Source organism: Ochotona curzoniae, unplaced genomic scaffold (assembly GCF_017591425.1).
Source record: "Ochotona curzoniae isolate NIBS_2020 unplaced genomic scaffold, NIBS_Ocur_1.0 contig_883, whole genome shotgun sequence".
Lineage (NCBI taxonomy): Eukaryota > Metazoa > Chordata > Mammalia > Lagomorpha > Ochotonidae > Ochotona > Ochotona curzoniae.
In genome coordinates this window covers 30,733,480-30,750,236 of record NW_024466599.1, presented here as the reverse complement: position 1 = coordinate 30,750,236, position 16,757 = coordinate 30,733,480, and the positions used below count along the sequence as shown (strand labels likewise).

The 16,757-nt window shown below is 44.4% G+C and overlaps 1 protein-coding gene across 1 annotated transcript in view; it reads left to right on the top strand.

The window, feature by feature from the left end:
- Positions 1-16,757, top strand: part of THADA (THADA armadillo repeat containing) — a 316,968-nt gene that overhangs the window by 228,415 nt on the left and 71,796 nt on the right. Inside the window, exon 31 of the mRNA XM_040993162.1 lies at positions 12,689-12,783. Coding sequence (XP_040849096.1) covers positions 12,689-12,783 — 95 coding nt within the window. The remainder of the gene's footprint in view (positions 1-12,688; positions 12,784-16,757) is intronic.

The following is a 16,757-nucleotide window of genomic DNA, read 5'->3' as shown; positions in this document are numbered from 1 at the left end:
TTGCCCTGACATTGAGAGATGCACGGCATACGCGGGGTCAGCACGGCTCAGAGCTGGTACATGCTCATCCGGCCTGGTATGCTCTGTCATTTCCGCAGGCCTTGGTTTCCCTCAGTATTATTGTAAAAAACTCTACAGTGACAGTGTAAGAGAGATGAAAGTGAGAAGAGCTCAGTGAGAAGGCGAGTCAAGGGCTAAGTGAATGTAGGAAATGTATTGCTGATAATTCAGTTTTTGTCAACATCCTTGGCCATGCTGGAAATAATGCCTTCTTGTTGGTCCTCACAGAAACAGCTGTGCTTGGAGGCTTGCTTTGCCCAGACAGACCACCAGGACACAACAGGAGAGCCTGCGATTGCAAAACAAAATACTCTTTAATTGTTTGGCCCTTTGTGGGACTTTTCACCTGATTGTGTTTGGGACACATGGATACAATGTGTCTCTTTACAAAACCTTGATTCTATTCTTGGTTTTTGTTGTAATCTTGGATAGGTCACTTGAGCTTATATGAACAACTATGTTGATTTATAAGAATGAGGATAATAATGCCTGTTTTTCTTCCTTCTAAACAGTTTTGCAATGATAAAGTTAAATAGGAATATTTCTGAGGATGGAACTTTCCATGAAAGGTCCTTGATATTGTTATCACATAGGATTATGAGGCTGTGCACTGCCAAGGTCAGTTGGCTGCATGTCCGTTGACTGTGCTGGCGGCAGTTCTCACTCATGCAGTGTGCAGGCTTCTCTTGCAGTATCCAGCAGTTTTCATTCACCTCGCTCATTTATCCTTTTTTTATGCTTGTGGAGAGAAAACTGAGCTTAAAAAGAAAGGGGATTCTGTTGGCATTCTGCATCATAATTGAAGCTATACATCCTCCAAGCTCCAAACTATACAATAAAAATTCTCTTGAATACTCCTTTACTCCCATAATCCCAAGCACATAGCTTATTAAGTTATTAACCAGCAATTTCTCTGGCAGCATATTAAACTTTACTTTTAAACAAGTCACAGAGGGAGGGAAACATGCATCTCTCATAAAAAGAATGAAAAACATACACCCTCTAACACAGTTTCCCTGGGCTTTGAACAAATCCCAAGCCCCACACAAGGTCATTTTTTTCATCCTTGTCTGCACATAGCTGGAGTGTTAGTACATTAATGAGAAAAAGATGCCTAATAGAAAGATGGAAAACTCAGTGGGTCCCTGGAACGTGATGAGGGTGAGGTGGAGGGGCGCCCCCGGGGTTCTGTGGAAAGGCAGGTGAGCCTGAGTGGAGGGAGAGGCAAAGTCCAGGCAAAACCTGGACTTACAGGTTTGCTTGTGAGCAGCAGCATTCCCAGGGGAAGCAGAGGAGACCTTGGTCTTGACTTGAGAAGGAGACCCCCAGGATCTCTGCAGGCTTTCAGATTCCTCCTTGGGGCCCTGGGAAAGTGGCAAAGGCTCTCTGCTTTGACAGGTTCCCCTCCCCTTGGAGCAGACACTGCTCTTCTGGGGGAAGCCCACTTGGCCTGGTTGTGCATGGCTGGGGCAGCTCATGGTCACCCACTCTGTGCATGGCAGTATAGCAAGAATGCCCTAGGACCAGTCAATCCCCCGCACATGGCACTGAGGATGGTTTTACTTTAAAAGCAAATCCAAATAAAGGGCTATGAGGCAGCAAATACATGGGGGTGTGAGTAGTAATACTTGCAAAGTTCCACACCAGCAGAGGCTGCCTGGCAGCTAGAGCGTACCATCCAAAACTACAGCTCTGCATCGCACCTGCCCAGGTGGGAATCTGGTAAACTCCAGGCCCTGAGGAGCAGCCAGGGCCTGTGTGCTGCCAGCTGGCCCCACTTGCACATGTAAATTCTCCCTGTTCTGATGGAAGGGAAATAATTTGGTTAAAAGTATATATTTTGCACTTCACAGCCACTTGACATTTTTCGCTTAAACAACTCCCCTATTGTTTCTCCAGAAATGGTTGCTTAACCGGAGGCTAGGGTAAAAATGGAAATCAGGATGGAAGATGGGGGTTTCCTTTTATTTAATTGACACTTCCATATTTCTATGGCTTAGTGTGGCCTGCATCAAAGGAACGCATCCTAACCCACAGCATGTCTTCCTTTACTAGCCAGATGTAAGGAGAAGCATTGGCTGCCCTGCAGACACACACCATTGTGGTGTGGACATCCACTGTCAGAAGTATAGCAAGGGCCCACATGGAGAGTCAAATTCAACATCAGATTTGATGATTAAGGAGGATTTCCTAGAAACCACCTTTGAAGTGAGTTTCAAAGACAGGGCCTGTTGCTGCTGGACATGCATCACATGAAAAGGGTCGTAGGACATACGAATGTGTTACAGACTGTTGTCTCCTTCTTTACCATTTTGTCTCCTCCCCCCACCTTCTCCCGCCTCTGTCCTGGCTCCTCATCCTCTTTGGTTGTCTTCTCTGTGGTGGGCCTACTGGTAGTAGTCTAAGTGTTTCTGCCACCCCCAGGGCAAGAAGCTGCTGGAGCCTCTCACTCCTTATAGCTGACAACAGAAGTGATGTGGACAGAGGCCCAGAGGAAGAGCCCAACAAGTGGACTGTGATAGACCCCTGCTGGACTCGTCTCTTAGTAAGCCTTAGAGCAGCCAGCTTGTACTTGTTTGTTTTCTGAACTTTTTTTTCTCTTTACTTTCACCAGGCCCAATCCTTCCTTGTCTCCAGACCCCAACTTCATGACATTTCTCCTCATCATTTCCTGTGTGCTTTGTCTTTCTGCACATTGAGTCCCCACCCATGCCCCCAAGACAGTAAGCTTTGCAAGGCCAAACCCATGTCTCCCATGGAGCTCAGTAGGAGTAGTTCCTGGGAATGACCTAGACCATGACTCTGTCAAGCTGACCAGGGTTCTTGATTTAGAATCTTTAACTGACATTTACAGCCTAAAGCCAGAAAAGCTGGGGCGAGTATTGTAGTACAACAGGTTAAGCGCCAAATGGGACAATTACATAACACATTAGAGGACTGGTTCAGTTCCATTCTTGTCTGCTCTGCTTCCAGTTCAACTTCCTGCTAATGTACCTGCTAGTGCAGGGATGATAACCTTAAGTATTCAGTGCCCTGCCACCCGTGTGTCAGATCCACATAGAGTTCATTACACTTGATTGTCCTGGCCCAACCATGACTTTTACAAACATTTTGGGAGTAAAGCAATAGATGGATGAGTCTCTGTCTCCCTTTTTCTGTTGCCTTGCCTTGCAAAGAAAGAAAGTAAAAGAAAAAAAAGAAAGAAAAAAGAAAGAAAGAAAGAAAGAAAAGCCAGAGTAACCATTTTCAGTCTCTGAAGATGGCAGTGAATTATTCTGGAAGGGTTATAGTTTATCCTATGTGACATGTCTGTCTTTTCTAGGCAGCCCCACCATGTTGGTGGGGTTCAGACTTTCCAGTGTGACTTAAGCTGATGGGTTCCCCCTAGGGGTTTGAATCCTTTGAAGCTCTCAGAGCTCTGAAAGGTCACTTCTTGGCTCAGCACAGTAGCCTAGCGGCTACAAATCCTCTCTTTGAACACACCGGCGGGATCCCATATGGGCACTGGTTCTAATCCCAGTGGCCCAATTTCCCATCTAGCTCCCTGCTTTTGGCCTGGGAAAGTAATTGAGGACAGCCCAAAGCCATAGGACCTTGAACCTGCTTGGAAGATCCATGAGAAGTTCTTTGCTCCTGGGTTTGGATCACTTCAGCTCTTGCCATTGCAGTCACTTGGGGAGTGAACGAGCAGACAGAAGATCTTCTTCTCTGTTTCGCTTCCTCTCTGTATATTTGACTTTCCAATACAAATAAGTTAATCTTTTTTTTAAAAAAAAGGTCACTTCTAGGGCATCCGTATTTTGCCTTCCTGGTCTGTATCATTTCTTGCTACTTTTCCCCTGCCACATCACCTTGGTGCTTTTTATTCTCTAACATGTTATGTCCCACCCAAATCTTGGCACATGCTGCTTCCTGTGCTGGGGTCCTGTGCTACCTCCCGGGCTCCTCGTGCTCCAGACCTCAGCCGCAGCCCTGTCCTCCACCATCCTACGTTTTACTCTTAATCTCTACTTTGAGATACCCATCATACCTTAGTATGGCCCTGTGTTTCTCCTGCTGAACTAGTAGCTTTCAAGTTTATTTTACTTCTTTTTTTAAACTTCAAAACGTAGGCTAAAGAGTAGAGAGGGAGAGATGGGACAAAAACAATAGCATTCCCTTCCACTGGTTCATACCCCAGTTGCATAATCTGGGCTGGGCTGACCCAGATCTGGAGATCTAGAACTAACCTTGAGTTTCCCGCTTAGGTGGCAGGGACCCAACTACTTGAACCATCACCTGCTGCCTCCGGGTGCCCATTAACAGGAAGCTGGAATTGGGAACAGAGCTGGAACTCAAACCCAGACATCCCAAACAGTGTCTTGGTGGATGGCTGAGCCAATTTCCTGCCCCAGCTTTCAAGATTTTCTTTTATAACCACTCATAAGGAATCCCTTTCACCTGTGTGCGTGTACACACATACCCCAGGACGCAGTAGACACACACTCATGAAATCTTGTTCCGTTTGAAATATTAATAATATCTATGTGGCATATAAGCAGTCTGGGGAAAAATTGTAACAGAGGGATTTACTCAAGGTTTAGTGTACTTAATGTAAAACATATTAGCTTTCAACATATTCAGCACTTTTTGGATATCAAATATTTAACCTTATTGATAACCACATTCGGTACAATGTAGAATAGTTTATAATTGGAAAAGGAAAAAAAGAAACAAACCAATTTTACTTACTGTTTCGTTCATTTTTTTATGTGATAACAGTAATAATTCATTTTAGACAAGGACTATATATATATAGTAGCCCTGTGTGTGACAAGTACATTGATAAAACAATGCTTATCTTTATGACTTTGATCTACTCTGATTATATTTTTTAAAAACTTTAATTAGGTAACAGTCTCTCTCTCTCTCTCTCTCTCTCTCTCTCTCTCTCTCTCTCTCTCTCTCTTTTTTACAAAAGGAAAAGAGTTTCCTCAAAATTGGAGACAGAGAGCCTCACCGTGTCTGGTTGTATTTTCATCCTTTTTGCTTCCCCTCCTTCCCTGCCTCTCTCCATTCATCTCACCCTTCCTTTTTGCCTGTTCTTCCTTCCTTTCTTGCTGGTCACCACCTCTGGCTGATTTCATAACTGACTAACATGCAGTTTGAACAACACTATTCAAAACTCTGAGTTCCTTGAGGGCAGTGACCATGTCACTAAATCATTTCATCCTCATATTTCCAAACCCTGTCACTATTCCTGCCTTTCAGTCATTTCTTAATCTGTGTTTTCTGAATGAATGGGCTTCAGTTTAAAAATCTGCAGCCGCTGGGATTCCGGAAGGGACAGGAGAAGTGAATAATTTATCACAGACTGCCCAGGAGCTCCCGCGATCCTGCAGACACTGGGGCCATTGTGGACGCGTCTGGGAAGCCCTGCTTCTGTGTGCGCCCAGCTTCCAGGAGAGAGGGCAGGAGGTTTAACCAAGTTCAGAGATTTCCCAAGGCACGAACAGATGAGTCAGGTTCACAGGTGGATGTTCATCAAAGGACAAGGACTACAAAGCAGAGGGAGAGAGCAAGGAGTCCTTCATTTCATACGGCTCTCATGGTGCCCGATGCCTCCTAAAAAGCACTATAAAAGACTCCTAAAAATGTTGTTTTTCAGCCCTTCTGTTAGACCCTCACTGCTTGTGATTTTTCTTCTCTCTCTCTCTCTCTTTTTTTAAATTCAACACTATAAATCTTCATTACCATGCCCCATGCCGGGATTTTTCCATTTGGGGGTGGAAGAAAAATCCCCAAGCCCACCAAAACCCTGTGGCTTGGGTTCCTGTCCAGCTGGCTTGCTGTTCCTCAGAATTTTATTCCCATCATCAAAGTGGCTTGACAGACCAAGAACAAACCTCTGGCTCACCCTGAACTCAAAGTGTACCGTTTCCAAGTTAGAATAAACACCAAAGTAACAGCAAGAGTGAGAGCAGGGAGAAAAAAGACTGTCCTGACTCAGAAGCCAGTCCAGAGTAAAGCCCAGCCCTGGGACTCCAGACAGGGCTGCCGTGTGGCTGTCCTGAGGGCAGAGCTGTGGCTGGTGAGCCCTCAGATATTTTGAAGAAGCCATAGGCGGACATTTGCAGCGCCAAAGTGTGCCCATGGTCTCCTTGAGGACATTACACTTAGTCCCAAGCCTCATGTTCCCTGGAACAGGCAGAGTGGTCCCCTAAATGTCCTAGGAGACCAAGAAGGCCACCTACCAGTCTTTGCAGTTCTAGGAAGGATGCTGAACACTTCAGCTTGGCCAAGGGCTCTGAAACTGCCTTTTGTTCATTTAAACCACTTTTAAAGTAGCTGGTGATAGGCTTGCAGCACCAGCATCCCTAAGCAGAGGACCAGTTCAAGTCTCAGCTACTCTGCTTCCAATCCAGCTTCCTGCCCATGCACATGGGAAGGAAGCAGAAGATGGCCCCAAATGCTTAGGTCTCTGCTCCCCATGTAGAACAGGATGGAGTTCTGAAATCCTCACTTTAACCTGGTCCAGCTCTGGCTATTGAAGACATTTGGGAAGTGAACTAGTAGTCTGAAGTTCTCTCTGTTTCTCCCTTTCAAATAAATGTTTAAAATAAACGAATAAACAAAAGAATCTTCAAAAAAAATAGAAGTGTTTTTTTAAAGATTTACTTATTTTTATTGGAAAGGCATATATACAGAGAGGAGGAGAGACAGAGAGGAAGATCTTCTGTCCAATGATTCACTCCCCAAGTTCCACAATGGCCAGTGCTGCACCAATCTGAATCCAGGAATCAGGAACTTCCTCCAGGTCTGCCACACAGGTGCAGGATCCAAAGGCTTTGGGACATCCTGTACTGCTGTCTCAGGTCACAAGCACGGAGCTGGATGGGAAGCGGTGCTGCCAGCATTAGAACCAGCACCCATTTGGGATACTGGCACATTCAAGGTAAGGACTTTAGCTGCTAGGTCACTGTGCTGGGCCTGAAAAAGTTTTAAAAGATGTTAATTTGGCCAAAATTGTCATGGAAGCAAGGTTCTTCATCAGACTTGAAAGGCCAGCCAGTTTCCCCAAAACTTCCTTTTGTGGTTCTTAGTTTTTAAAGATTATTTTTATTTTTATTGTAAAATCAGATATACAGAGAGGAAGATCTTCCATCCATTGATTCACTCCACAAGTGGCCGCAATGGCTAGCGCTGCACCAATCCAAATCCAGGAGCCTGGAGCCTCTTCCGGGTTTCCCAAGACTTTGGGCTGTCCTCGACTGCTTTCCAAGCCGCAAGTATGGAGTTTAATGGGAAACGGAGCCACCAAGACAGGAACTGGCACCCATATGGGATCGCAGCGCGTTCAAGGCAAAGACTTAAGCCACTAGGCTACCGTGTTGTGCCCCCTTTTGTGGTTCTTTATGGATCTGCAGAAGGACGGTCTTGGAAAGCAACTCTGACTCTCTGGGTCCTATGAGGAGTGGCCAGTGAATGATTCCCTGGGGAGCACCCAGTGCAGAGGAAGTATCTCATCTCTAGGAATCCTTCGCTGATTCCTCCCTCTTAGTACATTCTCTAATCATCTCAAGCCAGGCTCCCCAGCTCACAGGACAGGCCAGGGAACTTCTCATCTCTGCATCCCTCTCAGGCTAGCCTTCCTGATCGGCTTTGTTCATTATGTTCTCCCATCTGACACTGCCTGGGGGGATTACCCTCCAGTTCTCCAATTCTACCCTAATGGATTTTTTTTTTCTGAACTCCTACATCTTCTCCCAAAGTTTGGCTTTTGTTTTTCTCTTTGTAACTAGACAGGGTTCTTGGAAGTCAGTCACCATCTCCCCCACACACCTAACTCAAGCTGGGCACCCAGGAGGCATTCTGTCTGCTGTCCTGGGCCATGTACCCAGCTAGACAGCCCTCACTACACTGATGGATCCGCCCAGGGCCATCCCTCTGCCATCATTTTTCTGGCTGTCTTTCATGAGTAGTCCTTAGCTTTCACCAGAGGAGGTTCCAGTTGTTGAACAGTGAAAGTCCTAGAATGGGCAATGATATCATTTTAGAAGTCTTGGTAGGCTGTGGGGCTTTCCATCATGGACAGAAGAGTCACAACAGGAAATTATAGTTAAAAACAACAAAAAGCAAAATACATGTCAAAGAGATAAAAAGTTTTAAACACTAAATGGAATGTTGAAGCACCAGAAAATATGGGAAACAAAATCATAGAGAATTGGCCTCTGTAATAACATAACATAAAACCCAGAAGACATAAAAAAAAAATTAATATACTTTCACAGAACTAAGTATTTCTGAATTCGCAAAATACTGCTGAAACACTAAGTGAGGTGTGGCAGAGCAGGCATTATGTCACAGTAGGTTAAGCAGCTGCTTGGAATGCCCTCATCTCATAATGGGGTACAAATTCCAGCTGCTCTGCTTCCCATCCACGCTCTGCTAATGTACTGGAAAACAGTGGATGATCCTGCCACCCAACTCGGAGACCCAAAAGGAGTCCTCAAATTTGGGAAATAAACTAGTACACAGAAGCTCTCTCCCTCTGTTTCTCTGTCACTCTGCCTTAAAAAATAATAGATAACTTTTTTTTTAATGTTAAATGAAACTCAGTTGTTGTGGTGTTAAGCCACTGCTTCAGATGCCCACATCCTGTAGTTCATGTCTGCTTCCAGTCACCGCTAAGCCATGCCTGGGCTCCAGCATCCTGCCAGTGCACCTGGGAGGCAGCAGGTGATGGCCCAAGTGCTTCAGTTTGTCCACCCATGTGGAAGAAACACATGGAGCTCCTGGCTCCAGCCTAGCCCAGCCCTGGTGGTTGGGGTTCTTTGGGGAGTAAGCCAACAGATGGAACCAATCTCTCCCTTTCAAATAAATAATTTTAAAAAGAGAGAAATACTACAGATTAATATGAGAAATACAAAAATCAGGTTTGAACACAGTTCACAGAAAAGAAAATTGAAATGTCTTTTTTTTTTTTTTAAGCTTTGTTCATTGCTTTGGAAAACCGAGTCCTGGGGGTGGGATGTGTGGGAGAGGCAGAGTCTTCATCTGCTGATTAACTTCCCAAATATCTGCAGCAGCCAGGCTGGGCCAGGCCAAAGCCAGAGAACAGGAACTCCCATCTGTGTTTCCCACATGGGTGACAGGAGCCCGAGTACTGGCACCGTGATCCACTGTCTCACAGGTCAGTCAGTAGGAAGTTGGATTGGAATTGGGGGTGGGACAGCATTCCAGGCACTCTGATATGGGATTCCAACGTTCCAAATGGTGGTTTCCCCTACTGTGCCACAATTCTCATCCCAAAATAGCTTTTTTAAAAAGCTTGTGGAGTGATGATCAACCTCACCAATAATTATTAATGTAATGGCATATTATTGCTCATGTAATATTGATAGTTTTAATTAGTTTTTAAAAATACTTATTTGAAAGGTAGAGTGACAGAGGCAAGGGAGCAAAATACATGGAGAAAAAACTTCCATTCTTTGGACACAATGTTTGGAGCTGGGCCAGGCTGGAACAGGGAATCAGGAATTGCACCCAGATTTCCCACAGGTGTGACAGTCAAAATACTTTAACAAACTTCTGCTGCTTTCCCTGGTACACTAGCAAGGAGCTGGATGAAAAGCAGAATATCCCATGAAACTATGATAAAACAAAATAGAATATTTTTAAATGTGAAAAAAAAAAAAACTTAAAAAAAAAAAAGCAAAGCATCTAGAGTGCCAGCGATCACTAGATGCTGGTATTCCAAGCAGTGATTTAAGCCATTGTTCCACATTGCCAACCCCAAGGTAGTATGTTTTTACATACCATCTTGGCAAAGGTCAAAAAATTTGACCTTTATCGCCAGTTGCAGGTCTCAGGGAAACTGGAATTCTTTTTTTTTTTTTTTTAAAGATTTATTTTTATTATTTTTTATTGGAAAGGTGGATATACAGAGAGGAGATACAGAGAGGAAGATCTTCCATCCGATGATTCACTCCCCAAGTGAGCCGCAACGGGTCGATACTATGCCGATCCGAAGCCAGGAGCCTCTTCCGGGTCTCCCACGCGGGTGCAGGTTCCCAAAGCTTTGGGCCGTCCTCCGGGCCACAGGCAGGGAGCTGGAAGGGAAGCGGGGCTGCCGGGATTAGAACCGGCGCCCATATGGGATCCCGGGCGTGCAAGGCGAGGACTTAACCACTTGCGCCACCGCGCCGGGCCCGAAACTGGAATTCTTAAACACTGCTGGTGAAGATACAAAGTGGTACAACCTCTTTGGAGGACATCTTGTCAACAATCAATACAAAATCGTAATACATTGATTTAGCCATTCAGCTTCTTGGAGTTTTACCTGATTATATACCCATCTGCACAAGTGTAATGCAAAAATATGTTTTTTACAGCACGATTTTTTTTCAGTAGTAAAAGTATCTAAATATCTTGGACAATCAGAATTTTTCCATAGGAATCAGGTAAAACTATGACAAGGAGTAGTTAGCGCCTGTTGAGAAAATGAGGTAAAGTTCTATATCCTTAACTCAATGATATCTAAAGCCCATTGATGGGAAAGCATAATGCTGAGAATGCAGTTCACATAGAACCACTGTATATGCAAAGATGAACAGGTGGATAGGAGCTGGTGCTATGACACAGTAGGCTAAACCTCTGCCTGTGGTGTCAGCCTCTTTTATGGGTGCAGACTGAAATTTCTGATTCATCTCCCTGCCTGTGGTCTGGGCAAGCAGCAGAGGATGGCTCAAGGATGTGAGGAACCTGGAGAAGATTCCTGGATGTTGCCATTTGGAGAGTGAATCAGCACTCTGTCTCTCCTCCCTGTAACTGCATTTCAAATAAAAGTAAATTTAAAGGGGGGTGGGAAGGAGGCTAGCCATATATAGAAACTCCTAGATGAATAGAGTGTACCTTACTTTTTCAAAGTAACTAGGTATGGGTACAAAAGTGGACCAGGACCAGTGTATGCTCATGAACAAGCACTTTACTAGGCAGTCCCAAAGTGAGCAAATCTTGTGATAAGCAAGTCTGTAAGGCTGGGTGAGGTCAGTGGGCAACAAAGAGATCTTGATATACAGAGTTTTCCTTCCAATTAAAAGCATCTCCACTCTTCAAGTTGGCACCTGGGCTCTAGGAGTTAGGCAGGTCAGAAAGAGGCAGAACTAAGCTGTAGAGAGTAGTGATGCTGTTGGTGCACAGCAAACGTGAAGGGCAAGTTTATGAGTGGAGCCACCTGGACATCCACATGCCAACATTGCTGCTGGTTTCATTGCCGTGCCCAGTCCTGTGCTGGAAGTGGGGAAGGATGGGGAATCAGCACTTCTGGAGCCTGTGCCAGGCCCAGACTCTGAGAGGTGTGTTTCCAGTTGACTGTGCCTTTCTGAATCCTCACAGTGATTTGCAGTGGGATGACTGCTTTGGATCCCATGTTACAGGTCAGAGCCCAAAGCAATTCAAAACAGAGATAACAAATGACAAAGCCAGTGCTCAGACACAAGGCTAGCCCTCTGATTTTCCTATCATGCTGGGCTTCCTAACCCATGGGTGAGACTAGACTCTGTCGTGTCAATAGGAAATGAGGGCTTTTCAGCACTATTCTTAAAGAAAGGGCCTGCCATCTTCCTCTTGCATCCAGATCCCCCAGCCTCCAGCCCACTCATTCTTTCCGCCACGCGATTCCAAGAGTTTAACTAAGCCATGCCATTTATTGAATGAATGAGACATTTTGTGTTTATCAACCTGGATTGTGTTTGTGTCAATTGGTTACGTCAACAGTTTTCCACACATGAGTGCATTCTGCTCCTCCAAAATGCTAAGTCAGTCATTTTCATGGCCAACTTTTTTTTACCCAAAATTTCATCCCGTAGGTGGAGAATAATGAAACACCTCCCCCATCCCACCTTATTTTCAGCTAACTGGCAGAGGATCTTGGGTTTCAATTTTTTTTTTCCGCTGATCTCATTCAGGGGCAGAGCGCAGAGCTATGCCTGCTCTGTCCTCACACGGCCCTCCGCCTCCGCCCTCCACGCTGAGATTTCTGTTTCTCTCCCAAGTTGCTGGGTTTCTTGCCTGTGTGACCACCCATCTTTTAATTTTTTTCTGGAAGACTTATTTATTTAATTGGAAAGGCAGATCTATACAGGTAAGTATAGGCAGAAACAAAGACCTTCCAGCCACTGGTTCACTCCCTAAGTGGCCACAATGGCTGGAGTTGAGTTGATCAAGAGCCAGGAGCTTCTTCTGGGTCTCCCATGTGGGTACAGGGTCCCAAGGCTTTGGACTGTCCTCTACTGCTTTCCCAGGCCACAAGCAGGGAGCTGGATGGGAAGTGGAATAGCCAGAATACAAACCAGCGTCCATATGGGATTCTGGCATTTGAGCGATTATGCTGGCCCCTCAGCTGCTCCATTTCTGATCCAACTCCCTGCTAATCTGCCTTGGAAAACAGCGAAAGATTGCCCAAATCCAAACACTTAGGCCCTTTCACCCACGTAAATGAACTTGAAGAAGCCATTGTACCAGGCACACGATCATACATCTTTTTTAGCATTGGCCATATAAATGCCAAAGGCTCATAATCTACCCACTTTGAAAATAGCTGTTTTTTCCTTCCTGCCAATTGATTTTCTGTTCCATACCTTTCTAGGAGAAATCCATGTTTGGTGACCAGAGCTGTGTATATTGATACTCTACTCCTGTTGACTCGCTGCTTCAACAAAGCTGCACAGGGCCGCGAGCCAGGTAAGAGTCACAGTCATCTTTCTGAGCAGTATCTGTTCTTTCCCATAAAGCTAGATTTGGAGCAGCTGCACCGCCCAATCCCCCCAGCTTCTATTTTTCTAAGAGTAGCTTCATGTCAGAATCAAGCCGACTCCCGCGACTCCCATGGGCCCATTCCGGACGCTTCTCTAGGAAACTTCTCCCTGTTTACTTGGAAATCTGCTGTTTGTTGGTCACTCAGGGAAGAGCACAGACTTTTCTCAAATGTCCTCTGTGTTTCTGCAACCTTGACTTTTTCCTGCCTTCATGCATTTCCCGTGCAAGACCATCATTGTCAGTAGCTGTGAATTCATGCTGTTGGCATTGTAGGGGAGAATTCAGTGCTGGAGCTGACTTCAAATCCACTGCTGTCTCTCGAGAGTGCACCTCAATCTCTGACTTCAGGTGTTTCTTGGTCATGTATGTTTCTGAGTATGGGCCCCGGAGGCACATACAACCATTCTATTCTAATCATGATTCACAAAGTGGTTTTTTTTTTAAAGGGAGAAGGGCAGTTCCAAATAAAAAATTTTTGATGTGTTTATATAAGAGGCTGCAGGAAGTGCCTTACATGAGTTCCAGGCCACAGACTGAAACTGATTTTCATCAACACAAACTGGAATGCAGGGTAATGAGCCTGCAACTGGTTAAAATCAACCCCTTCTAATTGATTAGGCCTGTCTAAAAGGAGGCTACAATTACAAAGTCAGATTCTGCAAACCAGCAGGCCAAGCTGGTCTTCTGTTACCTTTGGTCTGTCAATGATTTGTTGTCTTCCATAAATACATTCAGGCTGTCAGCATCCAGCACTGTCCATATGGAACCCCATTCCCAAATTCAAACCAATTTAAAGTACTTTGCAGGGGGCAGGAGTGTGAAACCAACTCCCCCAGAACGCTGTGTGTCAACCCACAAACCCCCTGTGGCCATGCAGGAATAATAAGAATACGAATACCCTAGACTTTCACCAGCTCTGGTCCCTAGAGAGGCATAGCTATTGTATCCGTTTGGTAAAATAGGATCGTATAATTTTATAGCTATAAGCAGTCCCCGTTTATGCCTTTTATCCCAGAGTAATTATTAGCAGTGCCCGCTTTGACTCTGGAGAGCATGCAGGTTTCAACAATACATCACAGGTCACCATCACCATAACAGCCCTGAGCTGCACCTACTTTGCGCTTGACTTAGCTGGAGTCTAGAGATTGTGAATGAGATGCTGCTGTGTAAGTTGTCTAAGACTCACACCAGGTCTGAATTTCAGTTCCACATCTGTGTGGTTTATGAGACTTCTCTGCATTTATGTCCGAAGGGCCTTGGCCATATAACACAGTTGTTTCCAGATTCATTTGTTGGGATCCTGACAGAGTTCTATATTTATGAGTTTGTTTGAATTGAATTTTTCTTAGCTTATTTAGGACTGTCATTATCCTTAAATGTCAAACATCTTCTTTCTTCCCCAATGACCCATCTTCTGATAAGCTGGACTCTGTGAAAATGACATTGGTTTATTTGAATCTTCTTCCAAACATAACATTATCAGTATAATACTCTGCTTTGCAAAGTAAAGCATGAAGGGGCGGAGAATGGGGCATAGCCCCCTTGTTCTACTATAACAGCATGGCTCTATTTTCTTTTGTGTTGCCCAGTAAGGCAACCAGTTGCCGTATAAAGGTCTTGAAATGTGGCTGGTGCAAATTGAGATATTTTGTAGCTATGAAAAATGTACACTGGATTGGGGCTAGAGCTGTGGTGTGGCAGATTATTCCATATGGACACTGTTTTTCTGTTTTGTTTTGTTATTTTAATTTTGGATTTTTAATTTTATGGTACAATTATGTAAGATCTGAGATTTCCACCCCCCCTTGAATTCGTTCCTCAACTGATTTTCCCCATATTGTTACAATAGTATAGTCCTTCATAACAAGTTACATTTCTGTGAGTCTGTTATGGACACTGTTTTGAGTCTTAGCTTCCCACTTATGATCTAACTCTCTGCTAATGTGTCTGGGAAAGCACCAAAGAATAGTCCCAAGTTCTTGGGCCTCTGTCACCCATTTAAAGCTCCTGGCTGCTGACTTGGGCCTAACCCAGCCCAGCTGTTTTAGCCAGTTGGGGAGTAAAGTAGCAGATAGAAGGCCTTTCACTCTCTCCCTCTCTCTGTAACTCTGCTTTTCAAGTATATGAACTTAAAATAGGAATGAATGAGTGTGTGTGTGTGTGTGTGTGTGTGTGTGTGTGTGTGTGTACGTACACTAGATTTAAAATACTTATGAAATGCAAAAAAGTAACAAATCTTGGGGGCTGGTGCCATGGGATAGTTGGCTAATCCTACCCGTGTGATGCCAACATGCCATATGGGTACCAGTTTGAGTCCCAGCTGCTCCATTAATTTGTTAAGCTTTATTTATTTTTTATTGGAGAAAAAAAAATGTACAGAGAACAGGAAAGACAGAGAAAAATATTTTCCATCTGCTGATTCACTCCCCAGATGGCTACAATGGCTAGAACTGAGCCAATCTGATGCCAAAAGCCAGGAGTTTTTCCTGGTCTTCCCTGCAGGTACAGAGGCCCAAGGCTTTGGGCCTTCCTGCACTGCTTTTCCAAGACCACAAGCAGGGAGCTGGATCAGAAGTGGAGCATCTAGGTCATAAACCTGACTGAGCCCCTATGGGATCCTCATTGCAGGTAGAGAAGTAGCCAATTGAGGCACCATGAAGGCCTTTTGGCTGCTCCATTTCTGATCAGCTCCTTGCTAATGTGACTAGAAAAGCAGCAAAAGATTGCCCAAGTCCTTAGGCCCTTTCACCCACATAGGAGAACTTGAAGAAGCTCCTGGCCTCAGACCGGCCCAGCTCTGGCCATTGCAGGCATTTGAGGAGTAAACTAGCATGTATATGGAAGATACTCACTCTCTTTCTGTCTGTTCTTTCTGTAAACTCTGCTTTTCCAATAAAAATAAATACATTTTTTAAAAAAGTACAATTTCTTGATAACTGTTATGCTGATTATATCATAGAATGGGAATATTTTGAGATTGAGTTATATTTTCAAATATATTATTAAAATTTCACCTGTTTCTTTTACTTTTGAAAAGGTGTCAAGTAGAATAGGGGAAAAAACATAAAATTGCTTTGAAATATGTGAATTTAGCCTTGTCAGATGGAAATATTTGAAATTGTTTGGATGACTTGTCACAAAAATATAGAAGATACACTCAAGTAATGGTAGTGATGAAAGAAAAAATATGACTACTAGAGAATTTTCATTACATCTGTGGCTCCTATTATGTTCTTTGTGGAGGCACTATTTTGTCCAGTCCTTTGCAACTTGCCCTAGCAAACGTGTGTGTGTGTGTGTGTGTGTGTATCTGCTTGTATGTTTGCATTCATAGAAAACATCTACACACAGTGACAGCAGATTTTCCTCTTTTGAGAACAGAGTGAATTTTTAAAGCTAACCAAATGTCAAATAAAAGGTTAATTAGGATGGATAGCATTGTTTGAGACAAAAATAAACTATGAGCCTAAAGTGAAATCTCTTCTTGTGTGTCCTCAGTTATTTCCAAAGTCAGTTTGAGAAGCAGTAGATTGCTTACTTGAGAGCAGTGTTGTGGAGCAGGCGTGTCCCCTGGTGGTTCCGATGCTGCTGGGGACAGCCACGTCCCGTTCTGGATTGTCTGACCTCGAGAGCTGACTCTAATTCCAGCCTCTTGCTAATGTGCATGCTGGGCGACAGCGGGTAGAGATTCAGCTTGTTGGGTCCCTGCCACCCACGTGGCCGGGCTGGAGTGAGTTCCTGGCTCCCCTCTTTGGCCTGACTTGGCCTCCTCAGCTATTGCATAGATTTGGAGAGTGAACCAATGGACGGAGGTTTCTCTCTCTTTCTCTGCCTTTCAAATAAATAAAATGACATTTTAAAAAAATCTTGATATTGTAGTTTTATCTTGTAAGTAAGCT